Here is a 15,854-nt window from a genome sequence, read left to right as displayed (position 1 = left end):
AGGTTAGCTCCGGGATCTACCGGGAGCAAATCGTCTGACGGATGGTTTTTTCAAGCAAAACAATGTAATTAGGCCAATGTGAGTTTGTAAACAAAGAGTTTATCCTGTTCACGTCAGTAAATGTTTACATTAGGAGTGATGATTGATTTTTCGCTTTCATTTCTTCGAGTTTGGAAATATTTTCCCTCCTGTGCTGCAAGTTTACGCATGCAAAATGACTTTTGGCCACCTTTTGGCAATCTGGGGTGATGCAGTTAATTTTTTGAGGCTGTGTTTGATTAATTTTGGTTGAGGCATTGTCGATCAACTGCTGGACATGCAAGAGACAAGTCATTTGTATTGAATAAAAAGCAAAATTCAAGCAAAACATTTTAAATAAGCCAATACGGATTCTAAAACATGCAATCCTGATCTTAAATTCTTAAATTCCTGAATTCCTGAATTCCTGAATTCCTGAATTCCTGAATTCCTGAATTTCTAAATTCCTAAATTCTTAAATTCTTAAATTCTTGAATTCATAATTTCCCAGATTTTTAAATTCTGAATTTCCAAAATTTTCAAATTCCTAATTTTGAATTCAATTTTTTGTATTTTTGATAAAAATAGTGTTTTTTCGTAAATTTTTATTTTCGAATTTCTAAATTTCAGAGTTTTAAGCTTTTGGAATTTCGACTTGTAATTTCTGTTTTTTTTTTATAAATTGTTGAGCTCTTGAATTTTTAAATACTTGTTTATTGTTCACCGTCTTCGACCAGAGTCGCACAGACTGAATATCTTAAAAACTAACATAGAATTAAACAGTCAAAAAACATAAAAATATCACTAAGCATCAAAGAGCTAGAATTTTTCGTTTGAAACGTTCTCTGGTCATGCTAGGCTCGTACTCGTCAGATACGGAGTTGAAAATTCGGCAGCAGCGGTCAATTGGTCGGTTGTATCCATATAGAGTACGATGGAAGGGAATCCTCAGAAGGGGCTGGTTCCTCAGCGTCCGCGTTGGTCTATGCACCGTGATTTCTTCTCGGAGTTGCGGGCAATCGATGCGACCAGTCAGTACATCGAAGACGAACATCCGTTGAAGAAAGGTTCGCCGCTTTTCTAGTGACACCATTTCCAGCAAGGTGCATCTGTCGCTGTAGCTCGACCGCCAAACGCCGTTCCTCCAAGGCAGACGGCGAAGGGCATAAAGAGTGAAACGGCGCTGAACTTTCTCCAAGCGATCACGTTGATTAGCGTGGTGCGGCGCCCACACCTGCACAGCGTACTCCAAGATGCTTCGAATCATGGTGATGTAGAGCGTTTTAAGGGCATTGATGTTCTCGAACTCAGCAGTGTTGCGACGCAGAAATCCAAGCAACGCGAACGCCTTAGCTGTTGTGGAAGAGACATGCTCCGAGAAGCTCAGCTTGCGGTCGATCAGCAGACCGAGATCCCTGATTGAGCAGACGCGGTCCATTTCGTGGCGGTCGAAGGTGTAATCGTACCGAATTGGAGCGGGTGATCTGGTGAAGCTGATGCTTTTACATTTGCTGGGGTTCACCTTCATTCCGTTGAGTTTACACCACTCCTGAATCGCGTCGATGTCCTGTTGAAGAGCGACGCAATCAATGGTGGACGCCACGGTACGGAAGATCTTCAAGTCATCAGCATACAGCAGTTTTTGAGACTGCAACCTTTGGCAGATGTCGTTGACGAAGAGAATGAAGATCAGCGGTCCCAGATGGCTTCCTTGGGGGACTCCAGATGGAATCGGGAAATTCCTCGATTGGACGCCACCGAGACGGACGTAGCCAAACCGCCCCGAAAGGTACGAACGGATCCATGCTGTCAGCCACCTTGGGAACCCCAGCCGGTCTAACTTTGCGATAATAAGCGTGTGGGGTACCTTGTCGAACGCTTTGGCGAAGTCGAAGTAGATCGCGTCAGTTTGCTTGAACTTTTCGAGGTTTTCATTCAGTGCGCTGACGTACGCCATCAGGTTGGATACCGTGGACCGTTTTTTGACAAAACCGTGCTGGAACTCGGAAATTACTACCTGGGCGGCAGAGTACATTCCCTCGTGGATAAGCACCTCGAAAACTTTGGGCAGGCAGGACAGGATGGAGATTGGCCTGTAGTTTTCAGCAGCCGTAGTACTACCGGTTTTGTGAATGGGTGTGATCGCTGCAAGTTTCCATTCGTCGGGAAAAGTTCCTTCAGACAGAGAGCGGTTGAAAATTACGCTGACTGGTTTAGCTAAATGCTCAGAAAGCCGTTTGATGAAGGAAGGTGGGAGCCGATCAGGACCGGCACCTTTCGATGGATCGACTGTGTCCAGGGCGGATTTTACTTCTGCTTGTGAGAATTCTGGTTGAGGAAAATCGATATCATATGTTGGGAGGTCGTTCAAATAATCGTTCGAAGCAGAAGGTGCATCCGCCTCGTACACGCTACTGAAGAAGTCGGCAAAGACGTTTGCAGCGTCCTCCGGATTCTCAGCGGTGAAACCGTTGAGCGAAATCCTTGTTGGAAGGACACTGGTACGTTTCCTGCTCCTCACGTATTTCCAGAATGACGATGGGTTGTCTTTCAGGTCCATTTGCACCCGATTCAAGTAATCGCGAAAGAGTGAGTCTTGCAGCAATTCGTACTCGATTTCCAGACGGTCGACAGCGGTTTGATTTTCTGGTGTGCCGGCTTTGAACAATCTTTTACGTGCTTTCCTCAGAATGTTCCGACGATTTCGCAGATCAGCATTCCACCATGGAAGCTTCTCAGTCCGGTTGCGTGAGACACGCTTTGAGGGAACGAACTGTCGCACGATTTCGTAAAGGACGTCGTAGAAGATCGTAGTCGAAGTATTGGAGTCCTGATCTTGCAGAATGTCATCCCAGTCAATGCTGCTGAGGGATTCGGTGACACGGTCAAAGTCGCAGCGACTGAAATCCGGCTCAGCATCCTCGATTCTCGTTGCCACGCCTGGGATATCGGGGAAGTCCACCCGAAGAATGAACGGCTTGTGGTGACGATCCGTTCTGAGGATCGGTTTGGGCGGCTCGATCAGTTCGACTGAGAGCGTATCGTTGACAAACGCAAGGTCGAGGATTCTTCCGTTGACATTAGCCAGCGAGCAGATTTGGAGGAGTCCCGTTGCAACAACATTTTCGGTCAGCGCCAGCTCTTGTTCCGTAGATGCGTTCAACGGAATGAAACCGTTTACGTCCACGTCAAAGGTCCATGCAAGATGCGGTAAGTTGTAATCGCCGGTTACAATAATCGAGTCATCATTAGATGACAGATCAACAAGCTCCTGAACGGCGGTCCCATGTGAGGTGTAGACGTCTGGAGGGCTGTTTGGGCGTATATAAATACAGCACACGTAGACGGTATGATTCCGGGCTTTAATCCGAACCGCAACCTGCTCGAGATGCTCGTATCCCGCAGAAAGAACACGTGTGCACGTAAAATCATGCGCCTTCTTTACTGCAATGAGCACGCCGCCTCCCCTACTGCGATCGCTCGTCAATTCGTTCCGGTCCTGGCGAAACAAGTTGTAGTTTGACGACAACTCCGCATCCACGATGTCATCCTGCAACCATGTTTCCGACAGCGCAATGACGTCGTAGTCACTGCTGGCCAGGGCGAGGAAAAACTGCTTCGTCTTAGTACGCATACCACCAGCATTTTGATAGTAGACGGTAATAAAGCTCAGCGTGCCTTTGGATTGCTGCAAACTTTGATGATTCAGTGCGGGACTACTGTCGTTAATTTGATTGTACTCGCCTGTGGGTGGAGGTCGGAAGCCCCCGCTGCCGTGTCCGTACACAGGGTCGGGACGACTCTGATGGCTCGTGCTAACACCCGGGCTGGAACGTTGCGATGACTCGACTGTGTACGGGGGGCGGGGGCATTCCTCACTACCTTGGTGCGTGCGTCCCGACGTATCTGATTCATCAGAGCGGTGATTGGCAGTGATGAACGGCGTAATTGTGACGGGGAAGCAGGGAAAATCCACGTGGTCCGGCAGATCAGCTATTTCAGCACGTGCACATTGAAATGTACAATCCTGTTCCGGGACGGAGAATGCTGAATTGTCTGCAAGTCGTGGTTGCGGTTCGGTAGTGGGCACGTAGCGTTGGCTGAAAACCTCGGGAACATCAGGTGGCAGAATAGTTCTGGGAAACCACATGTACTTGCCTGAAAGCAGTGCGCGGCTGACCCCGCTTCTGGTCCCGTTCACAGGGCCGGGACGACTGTGCTGGCTCGAACTCAAACAGGAAAGCGCGTTGGTGGTGAAGGGCACGGCTGTGACGGGGAAGCGGGGTTCAACCTCAATGCCTCGGTACATGCGTCCCGGACCATCAGCGACACATCTCTCGGCGACTGCTAGCATTTCTTCGTCGACGGCTCGCAGCTTACTAGAAAGTGACAACGCATCAGGGCGCGGTGAGGTTCTTAACGGATGAGTGTACTTGCCTGAGGTGGCAGCTTGGAAGGCCCCGTTGCCGTGACCGAACACAGGGCCGGGACGTGCAGCTGAACCGGAAAAATAGTTTGATGATGGTGAATGGTTTGGCTCAACTGTGACGGGGGCACGGGGCACTTCCAAACGGCTTTTGGTAAAACGTCCCATGACAGCAACACAGATGAGATGTCTGGAACATTTCCAAATTTAAGATTTTTTTTATTGAGTTTTTCAGTCAGAAAATAGATATTTGTATGATAATTGTCAGGTTTTTTTTCACTCTGGTTTACTTCATTTCGATCCCGTCCGTGTGGATCAATTGGACAGCGCACTGGACTCACAATCCAGAGGTTGCTGGTTGGTACTAGCAATAGTGGCCGACATGTCTGCCGACAGCTATAAAGACAACTTCTTTTTTTACTCCATTTCGACCATAAAACTGTATCTGTCCTTTTAATTTCAAAATTCTGCATTTTGAGATTCGGCGGGGATTTTCAATATTATTATATCGTATACAAGATTATCAATACGTTTGTGATTTTCAGTCGCATTCAAAAAGGAAAATTCCAATTCTTCGATTCATAGTTATTGCAAACAATGACCGTGCGAAGAATCGTCAAACGCCACTTTTCGTTTTTGTTAATTTTTAGTTGCGTACCGCTTAAGAAAAATCTTTTCGTTGCCCTTTCCCTGACATTTTTTTATATGGAGTTTGGCGTTCCTTCCAATCTGCGTATCAGCCTTTACGGTACTACTATTCAAAATATTTGTAAATCAAATGAAAAAAATTATAATAGAAAATGTATTCGTATTTTTATTTTACTCCCTACCCTATATTTAAATTTTAATAAATAATTTAAAAATGTTCAAATCGGTTAAGTTATTTTATAAATTTTGAACATTCATGTTTAAATTTTTTGTGATGGTTTGCTTATATTAAACATAGGTGGCTGATTATTTTTTATTTAAAAAATACCAAAATAAATATAAATTCCACAATTTTTCAATTTAATAAAGTCGTTTTGAACCAAATAACTCATTTCTTTAATATTTATTAAAATTTTATAATCAAAATAAATGCATCTTCAACCAAAACGAATACAAATAATTCTAAAAATCGCTGAAAAGATTAGCCACCGGCAGCTCGGGGACTTCTCGAGCACCTATCTTGGCTACTCGACGGATCCCTGATGAACTTTTTCTTCGCTGAATAAACTCGAATGCTAATTTAGCTTTAGCTTTGCTACCCGCGGTGCGAATGTTGGGGTGCAAACATGTCGGGAGCAAATCGGATGAAATCTTTTAAAAATTTGAAAATGATATTTTATAGATGTAAGCAAACAATTAGGACATATAATGCAACTGGAAGCATGTTCTATCATACTAGAACATAGTTTTATTGATTTTGGTCAACAAAACGGCTAAAATTGGAAAATGAATCAATTAGATCCCCGCGGTGGGCTTGATTCAGTAGCCAAATTAGCTCCCAGCGGTGCGGAAACGTGTATTAGCTACGGAGCAAAGCTAAAACTGGGGATTCAACCGATAGGTTTGCCACGCAATTAGATCTCTGCGGTGGAGATGCCCTCATATTTACACAAAGAATTTTAGAGCGCCCACCGCGGGATTCGAACCGGCGACCTCTGGATTGTGAGTTCAGTACGCGGTCCGATTGATCCATACGGGCGGGACGTTCTTTTGTTACGTAACGCAAAAAAAAGAGTTTTGGGCCCCCTAAGAAATTTCCATGCAAATTTAAAAAAGATTATGAAGCGAAACATGGACCCACTCTCCAAACAACTGCGTTACGTAATAAAAGATCACTCCCAAAGATGCACGGTTTGTTTACAAATCCACATCAGCCCAATCACATAGATTTGCTTGATACTTTTAAATCAAACTTGTTGTAATTTTAGGGATGTATGCTCAGATTTTATGTGGATGTATAACTGGTTTAGTTGATGTTTTCGAGCTGCACATGATGTTCAGATGTTTGAGTGCTATTTGTTGTGGATTAATGTATACAGCTGGTGGAGTAATAAGTAAGTATTTTGTAATGGTTATTGGATATAAACATTCCACTTAAATTGAACATATGAGCAATTCTCGCTGAAACCGTCCCACTAGATGCACATTGGTTCCAATCTTTACGACAATGTTCTCATTCGATTCAGCGCCATAACAAGCGCCAAAAACCATAAAAACTAAAAAAAAAATCATAAAATTATTTTTATTAGGTCCTTTTTGGTGCTGGGACCTGGTTAGGACCGAGTCGGCTTATGTAATTACATTAGATTTAATAATTACAGAGGATCATGTGTGTAAATGTTAGTGGGAGGCGAGCCGATTACCCGCGGCCTACTCGGGGTTAGTAGGGAAGGGATTGATGTTAAAGACAAGTTAAAAACTACCTTCGAGCCAATGAAAATGTCTGCCGTTAGCAAACTGTAAAGAAAAACTTTTTTTGAGCAATTGATTTTTCGAAAAAAATGCCCTAATGTGGACAAATGATATCTCCAAAAATACATTAGGGTAGGGTAGTCATCAATGCCAATGAGACACTTTTGGTTTTTAACTTTCAACGATTTTTGTATTTTTTTCATCAGCATATTTTAATGAGCTTTTTGTTGCATTTTCTTTCCTTTAATGTGTTCTAACATTGACCAATATATGAGATTGATCTGACCTAGAGGTCCAGAGTTATTCAACTGTCTCATTGTAGACGCACTTGGCAGGAACAATGAGACAGTTGACGAACAATGTGACACTCTACGAAAATCAATACCAAGCCAAGCTCCTGTAGTCAAATGGTTACAGGTATTATAACTCAAACGGACGGCAGCGCGAGGAGAAGGAAACGGGGGGAAACTTGAAGGGACTTTCTTTGCATTAAGGGCTATCCGAGGTGTGGTAGACTGCGAGGAGCAGATACCAACTCGAAGCTCAAAATAAAGTAGACAAGTCGTCTCGGGTATTTATACTAGTCAAATTTGTTGCATCACATGTAATTTGAGTGGTGACACTTACGTGCTACAGTATAGACTTCTGGAGTTGGCTTGTACTGGGTTGAACCCTTGCGCTGGCTCAGCAGGAGTCAGCGTCCCGGCCAATTGTCGATGAACCGAAATATGGTTCGAAAAAGGCTATGCGCAAGCATCAGCAATTATGCTTGCGCCAAGCGGTTCTAACTGTGTGTGAACGGGTATGTTGGGAATGTAGTAAAATTAATTTTGCCATTCTCCAGTAGCCTTTACAAAAGTTTTTTTCTTGCATTTTTTTCGAATTTTGCACTTCTATAGCTTAATGCTTGGAAAATTTCACCTACCTCGTTGAGGTTAGGCTCGGTGGATCTACTTGATTATTCTATTTTTATGCACTGTTGTTTTTTTCTTGGATTTGAGATCTTCTAATTCACAATTTGGATCTGTTATTTGGATTATTTTGTATGGACCTATGTAGAATGAATCAAGTTTTCATCTATTTTCATTTTTTTGATAAACAATATCTTCCTTTTGTAAGTGTATGGGGTTAGTTATTTTGTTACATTGTTGTGTTCGTTTTTGCTTTTCTTGTTCTATGGTTCAATGTGCTAAATTTTTACTTATTTGTAGTCTGTATTTTAGTTCGTTATGGAAAGCTTCTAAATTGTAAACTGGATCTAGTGTTCCGTGAATATTGGTGTATGGAAGATTTGCTTTTACACCAAACACTAATTCATAAGGTGTGTACCCATTTAGGGTGCCCAGAATATGGGACTTTTTCTCAAAACCTCGCTCCACAAGCTGATAATTCTTCCTTGGGCTATTTTAGGACTCCGAGCCAAATATGAGCAAAATCGGTTAACATTTACCCATTGATACTCGGGGGTGAAGTTTGAATGGAAAAAATCGAAAAAATGTATGAAAAACCCAATTTTCTTACGGTTTGGTCTGTACGGTGCGCTACTTACATCCAAATATTCCCAAAAGTGAGATTCTCATTGGAAATTGAATGCTCTACAGCTTTGTAGAACATTCCAAAGCTGTACAACTTAATCCTGAAAAGTTATTAGCGATTTCAAAAAGTCATTTTTGTATGAAAAACATTTTTTTCGCCAACTTTAGGCTCGGGTATCAATGGGTTAATCTCAACCAATTTCACTCAAAATTTGCACAGATGCTTAAAATAACCCAATAAACCGTTTTCCGCTTGTGGAGCAGGGGGTCATTTTTTCTGGGCACCCTTGTACCCATGGATTGTGTGTGGGGTTTTTTTTTATTTATTTATATTTATTCAGTTTTTCTTTTCCATGTACATTCATTCAGTTAAAATATTATTGAGTGTCCAATCACAATCGATGACTTTTCACCTCAATTTTAAATACTAGCAACTTTCATTTATTCATGAAATATTTAGCTTTCGCTATTCAGTGATTTCAAATGTAGGAGGTCCTACACTGCCGTTCTACGCATAATTGTCCCATGTTCAAAAAAGTGCAACTGAGAAAAACGCGATTGAAATTTTTCGACAGATTTCTGTGTTTCTACGCATAATTGTCCCGTGGGTTCCTATTCGCCCTATGTGTCCCTAATCACCCCAGTTAGCAGTTTATCACCCTTATTTGTGATTCTCTTGCTATACAACAGGTAAACAAGACATAGTGCTTAGTAAAACTAGTGATTCCGTGTAAAAAACAATATGTAACAGAATTTGAAACAGAATTATGCGTAGAAGTTTAACGATGGGACAAACAGACTTGGTGTTTCCGAACAAAGTACCAGATTTTATGTGTTTTTCTTAAAGTACACATCAAACTAAACTTAAAAATGTAATAAAGTCAAAATCGTTCAAAACTGACATGGGACAATTATGCGTAGAACGGCAGTACATGTACAAAAGGGAAAAGGGATACCTTAAAACTAACTTATAAACTATATAAAGAGCGGATCAATGCAGCTGAAGACTGCAATGATTTTTGTCGAAATGCATCAATTATCTTATTGGACATAACATCCAAAGTGTCAACTTCGGCTAATTGATGAAGTTCACTGGTGCTGAACCAGGGAGGAAGTTTCAGAATCATTTTCAGAATTTTGTTCTGAATCCTCTGAAGTTTTTTCTTCCTGGTTAAGCAACAGCTTGTCCAGATCGGCACAGCATAAAGCATGGCAGGTCTGAAAATTTGTTTATAAATTAACAGTTTATTCTTGAGACAAAGTCTAGAATTCCTGTTTATAAGTGGATACAAACATTTAATATATTTGTTACATTTAACCTGGATACTTTCAATGTGATCCTTGTAAGTAAGGTTTTTGTCAAAAGCAAGATATTTCACTTGATCCTCCCACTTTAAATTTACCTCATTCATCTTTATAATGTGATGACTTTTTGGTATAAGAAAATCAGCCCTTGGTTTGTGAGAGAAAATAATAAGTTGAGTTTTTGCAGCATTTGGAGTAATTTTCCATTCTTTCAAATAAGAATTGAAAATATCCAAGCTTTTTTGTAATCTTCTGTGATGACACGAGGGCTTCTACCTTTGGCGGAGATGCTTGTATCATCAGCAAAAAAGTGATTTCTGACATCCTGGGGGCAAATCAGGCAAGTCAGAAGTAAAAATATTGTATAAAATTGGACCCAAAATGCTTCCTTGAGGGACGCCGGCACGTACAGGTAGTTGATCAGATTTGCTATTCTGATAACATACCTGCAGAGTACGATCCGTCAAATAATTTTGGATAATTTACACGATATAAATCGGAAAATTAAACCTTTTTAATTTCGCAATCAAACCTTTATGCCAAACACTGTCAAATGCTTTTTCTATGTATTGTGTGTGGGGTTGTATTGTAATTGAACTGGTAATATTTCATCCAATCATCCCAATCCGATTGATGCTCATTAACGGTATTCGCTTAAACATCAAGCACCATTTGTGAGTTCTTTCAAGAGCACCATTTCAAGAGCATGGTTTGTGGGTGATAGGCTGTTGCAAAAGTTTGTTTTATTTTCAATTGTTTGCAAATCTGGCTAAGAACTTCGTTATTATACTCAGTACCTTGGTCAGATCGGATTTCCAGAAATTTTTCATAAATTAAAATGAAATTGTCTACTATGGCTCTTGCTATAGTATTAGCTTCCTTATTTTGTATTGGTGCAAGAACTATGTATTTTGATAGTTCGCAATGAATGGTTATTGCATATCTGTTGTTATTATTGGTTTTGGGTAAAGGTCCTACTGTATCTATTGTAATAATTTCAAAAGGTTTACTTGGGGTTGTGTTTATTGTTTGTGGTTCCTTAGTGTGTTGAACAATTTTGTTTCTTTTACACAGTTCGCAGGCCTGAACGAAAAGTGTAATATAACGTTTCATTGCTTTCCACCGATACAGGTCTCGGATCTGTAGGTACATTCTACCCAAGTAACTGCGAGGCACTAAATAGCGGCATTAAATCAGCATTATATTGGTATTTAACGGTGCACATCAACCAGAGCTTTTGCACCCAGATTTTTGTTACAGACATTTTAGTATCTTCAAAACTACGGGTACTATCGAAATATTTTTTTATTCATCCCCTAAAGTACTTTTCACAAAGCAATTTACAACAAAGTTTGATTTATTTTACAATCCCGTGATTGCAGGATTGGGTTCGTAAGTTTGACAATTTTGGAATAAGAAGACAACAACTTCCTTCGTTGCTGTGCACCCTTAATACCAGCAAATAATGCTTGAAAACATTAAATCAGCACTTTTCCCTTGAGAAATATTTCAAGCGGCGCACAGTGTTGCGTCCGCAATTAGGTTAATTACCCCAGAAATGGTCCTGCACACGACCCCAAGACTAGCTGACCTTGGAGGCAGTCTCTAATCCCGAGTTTTTTGTACACGGCACAAACAATCGCGCTATTGTTGGTCGCATGGTAATTTGAGGCTCCTATTGTTTAAGATCTTTGAATTTCTCTTTGCCCTCGCCTATAAGAAGGCGATCCAAAACGTGATCCCCATCCATTATCATCCAGCCCCGGCTAAAGGGCACACGAATAAACATCACCCAGAACCGACGACCAGGACTCTTTTTCTTCATCCGGACCAAGCACCCTCAACGGAGTCTTACAGTTTACTCCCTGTCCTGCTGAGGACAATCCCGGCTGTCGATGAGGTGTCTCGGCGCAGACATTTTTTGGTCCTTCGAGCCGGATCGGACCCGGACCCCTCGAAGTGTACCCCTCGCCTCGCTCTTGTAACCGGAGGCGGTCGGTCGGATCGCATTGGCGTAATTAAACGAATGGCTTAAGCGCCACTCCCAAAGGGAGACCATTCATCATGTGCTGCTTTGCCCAGCTATGAGACCCTGCCACAGGGCGGGTGTATCCTTGATGCCAAAATTTGCGATTGAGAACGATCCGACTCATCCGAGAACTCGGCGGTTAGCCGAGGCGCTACAAACGGAAGAAAAAGATCGCAAACTAAAAAAAAATACTTCAGATCTAGAAAACAAAAGATTGTACTTGCCCCGTTCTTATCATCACAGGTAGAAAATCTCCCCAATCAACTTTCCCCAGAGCGCTTCAGAAGCCAGAATGGCGGAACCAAACATCAAAGAACTACCGCGAAAGTCGTGAAAAAATATCACAGAAAACATCAGAAAAAACTACAAAATTACTCTAGAAACTCAAAAAAACGTATATTCAGGTTCGCATAATTCAGTAGCTACAATTTATTCATTACAAAAAAATACTTCGGCCTACGAGATTCGATCCAGAGATCTTCTGCATGCTAGTCCTACACGGTACCTCGGTACCACTCGAGTTTTTCTGTCTCTCTACCTGTTCATTGGCAGTGCACTGCTTGGCTAGGGTGTGCGTTGGCTTGGGGGCGAAATTCATTCGGGGATCGCTATAATTCACTGGGGGGGTTTGCGATCACGCAACATAACATGGGGATGGCTTATGTTGCCCACGGGGTTGGCGGAAAAAGAACTGGCCAACGATCGATCATGCGCATGTCGAAAAAGGGGTGGTACTTACACGACCATGGATTTACGTGTGTTGGTTGGCGACCCGGCGATCAGGTGGTGGCGCGCTTACAGCTTCGGCTACGGCGAGATGGTTCGGCCGGCGGCTAACAGCAGACCGGTTGGCACTAACGGCGGGTGCTCAGCATCACTTCCGGTGTGTGGGGGCGCACAGGTGTGCAGCTAGGAGGCTGCGATGTTGGCGTCGGTTGCGACGACGGCGCGGATGCGCGCGGGAACTTGGCGGTGGACCTAGGCCTCCACGAGGCCGTCCCGGTTCGGTCGAGTGGTCGAGGGTTCGACCGCGGCGTATGTTGACGGACGCCGCCCAGCTCGTGTGTTGACGGACGAGCCGCTTGGGGGTTCACCCCGGAACTTTGACCCCTTGATGGAGTCCAAAAGCGCTGGGTTGTCGGTTGGAGTGGTCGCTCTGCTACGGATGATGCCGGTCGCCACCTGTGCCGAGAAGATCGCCCAACCAATTCCCCAAAAATGAGCCAACGCACTAGGTAACCACAATTTAACAACGTTACCTGGAGTATCAGGGTTTCAAACGGTTCCGCCACTACCCTACTCCTAACTCTACCTAGCCGCGAGCTCTAGAAATAAAATCGCAGAATTAACCTCTGCCACTGAAACACTTCCACGACTTTAAACTAACTTCCAAAAAACGATTCCAAACGGTCCTTCGACCACTCCTGCTTCCTCCACGATCAGGGTAAAAGTGACCGAGTCGAAGTCCTAGAACCCTCAGTAGAGGTGCAATTAGAACAACTTCGGTTCTCTAGAACTCGAGCAACATTACAATTGCAATAATTGCGCGAGTTTAGCCGAAGCATCTCTTAAGAATTTGCAATCTCTGACTGCCGAACTGGAGTGCATCGACCTCCCGTTCGAGTCAAAAAAGTGCTCTTGTCGCAAACTTTAGCATCTGAAGATTCTTCCTTCTAGTGCGGATCTCATAACAGGTCAAGGCAAAGTATTTTGAAAGTCTCCCATAAGGGGTGTCGCTCAACCCATGACATAATTAGGTCGAGGCGTAGCGCGAGAAGATAAGCCAACCATAATTATGGCACGCTAAAATATTGGCGAATTCATCTTTTCTGTCTGCCGTTCTTGCGGCAGAGGGTTGTACTGATGGTACTGCTACACTCTTCACGAGCATTGGAAGCAGGGTGTGGAGCTCCTGTGCGAGCCGTTGTCGCTTGGGTTGGTACCTGGCGTTGCCTCCCTCCCCCTCAAGCTTGGTCTGGTAGCGGAAGTTGGTTCCTGTGTCGCGCGGAAGTTGTCAGTGCAAGAAAGTGTCTCGTGTGCGGTCGAAGGAGATTGTGGGCAAATCAAGTGCCGGTCTATCCCGGGTACCCCGTCCAGCTCAGCGGAGTGGTCAGAAGAGCACGTGTTGTTGTGCTAGTTTAAAAAGTAGAACTATAGTGAATCGGATTCATTCGGGAAGCCCCCGAAGCTCGTCGAAGCATTCGGAAGAGCACGTGGTTGCTGTAAGTGTTAGACGGTCAAGCGTGGCCGTACCGGATTCAATCCGGACTCTCCAGACGCCCCGAAGGTCTTCGAAAGTGCACGATGGTGAGCTTCGGTGAGCCACCGTTGCTAGTGAAAGTATAAAGAACCCCCCGATTTGAACGTTAAACGCTGCGCGAGGCTCACCCGAGCCGCCGCGCTATTAGTGGCACCTGGCGATGCCACTGACACGTGTTTGAGAACGATAGTTCAACTGTATCCGAAATTACAAAGTGTGTGAACAAAAAGTGAGAAAAACTGGTTCCCAAGCGTTACTGGATCTATTTCGGTGACCTTGAAGAGATTGTGGAGAGTGAAGGCCACCATCGTTGCGCGGGCAGCGTGGCGTGGTCATCGGATTTAAAGTGTGTGAATGAAACTCGTCGCTGTTGGGTTCACCCCGAACTGGACTCAGCTGCTCACTGAAGCGACCTGGCGTTCCACCCACAACCTCGCCGTACCTGGCAGCAGAGGAAATCTCACCGATTTGGAACGTGGATCAAGCACGGTGTTTGTTCGAGGCACTCGGTCGACTCGCACGTCGACAGTGGTGCACCCCTCGTTGGTGGCCGGCGCGGTCAACCGACAAGCGCTCGGAAACAAAAGCTGTTTCTCCTGGCAAACCGTTTTTCCCGGAAGCTGACACTGGCGTCAGCTCACAGTCCCCTGCTGCACGCAGGCCCCTCGTTTGGAAGCAATACCCGTAACATGGCACTGACGAAGTTCGACACGAACCGTCGTGGACGCCCACCCGAATCCAACCATAAAACCTCCTCTCTCTCTGCCGAACCGTCGGCATCGCTACGCCCATGGTACGCTGCCGTGATGACCCCAGCCGCAACCGAAGGCGACTGGCTACCTCCCGGAGCACGGCCACATCCATCGAGCAAGCAGATCAACGAAAAGCGCTAACCAGCATGGGCCTCACCAATCCTTCACCAACACGTGACCAAAGCTGGCCTGGCGCTCCACGCACGCTGGAATCAAACTCACCCTGGAGATCAACCGAGCCGAAGTCGTCGGCAACGACACCCAAGGACTACCCCGAAGTCGAAGAGGTCGGTTACCCACTCGATGAGCTGCTAAATGAGTTGGCGGCGACATCTGAAGACTGTGAAGTGCTAGACTAAGAAGTGTGACTTGTAAATAATCTCTAGTTTGTAGTTTTTGAATGGAATTGGTATTCCTTCGGTGGCCGGTATGTTGCGTCCGCAATTAGGTTAACTACCCCAGAAATGGTCCTGCACACGACTCCAAGACTAGCTGACCTTGGAGGCAGCCTCTAATCCCGAGTTTTTTGTATACGGCACCAACAATCGCGCTATTGTTGGTCGCATGATAATTTGAGGCTCCTATTGTTTAAGATCTTTGAATTTCTCTTTACCCTCGCCTATAAGAAGGCGATCCAAAACGTGATCCCCATCCAGTATCATCCAGCCCCGGCTAAAGGGCACACGAATAAACATCACCCAGAACCGACGACCAGGACTCTTTTTCTTCATCCTGACCAAGCACCCCCAACGGAGTCTTACAGTCCACTCCCTGTCCTGCTGAGGACAATCCCGGCTGTCGAGGAGGTGTCTCGGCACAGACACACAGCTGATTTAATACCTCACCGAAAGCTCGAACAAAAATAAACTGCTTTATCGACGTCAAGGCTGGGGGGAAAAAAAAGAACAGCTGCTCCACACACACTTGGTGGTGGGCCTCATTTGTTTTTTTTTTCTCCTGTTGCGTTTCATGTGTGAGTGTGACGCATTGATGTTATTCTTGCATTTTTCTCGTCGATCTCCAGGATGCGCGCCAGCCAACTGATGTATTCTGAAATGAGTGTTTAATTTGAAACTTTTAATCGATGTGGTTGATGCATCGAACATTAATGAAGACTTTCTTTCTGCTG

At 44.2% G+C, this 15,854-nt stretch overlaps 1 protein-coding gene across 4 annotated transcripts in view; it reads left to right on the top strand.

Annotated features, from left to right (window-relative positions):
* LOC120428430 (solute carrier family 22 member 3-like) overlaps positions 1-15,854 on the top strand; it is a 121,735-nt gene that overhangs the window by 70,754 nt on the left and 35,127 nt on the right. For 3 of the 4 annotated variants that reach the window (XM_039593443.2, XM_039593442.2, XM_039593441.2), the window contains one exon: positions 6,361-6,486. The exons of the other annotated variant lie outside the window; for it this stretch is intronic. In XM_039593443.2, the coding sequence (XP_039449377.2) occupies positions 6,361-6,486 (126 nt within the window). The remainder of the gene's footprint in view (positions 1-6,360; positions 6,487-15,854) is intronic. 4 annotated transcript variants of the gene reach the window in all.

This window comes from Culex pipiens, chromosome 1, assembly GCF_016801865.2.
Source record: "Culex pipiens pallens isolate TS chromosome 1, TS_CPP_V2, whole genome shotgun sequence".
NCBI lineage: Eukaryota > Metazoa > Arthropoda > Insecta > Diptera > Culicidae > Culex > Culex pipiens.
This window is presented reverse-complemented; position numbering and strand designations above follow the sequence as displayed.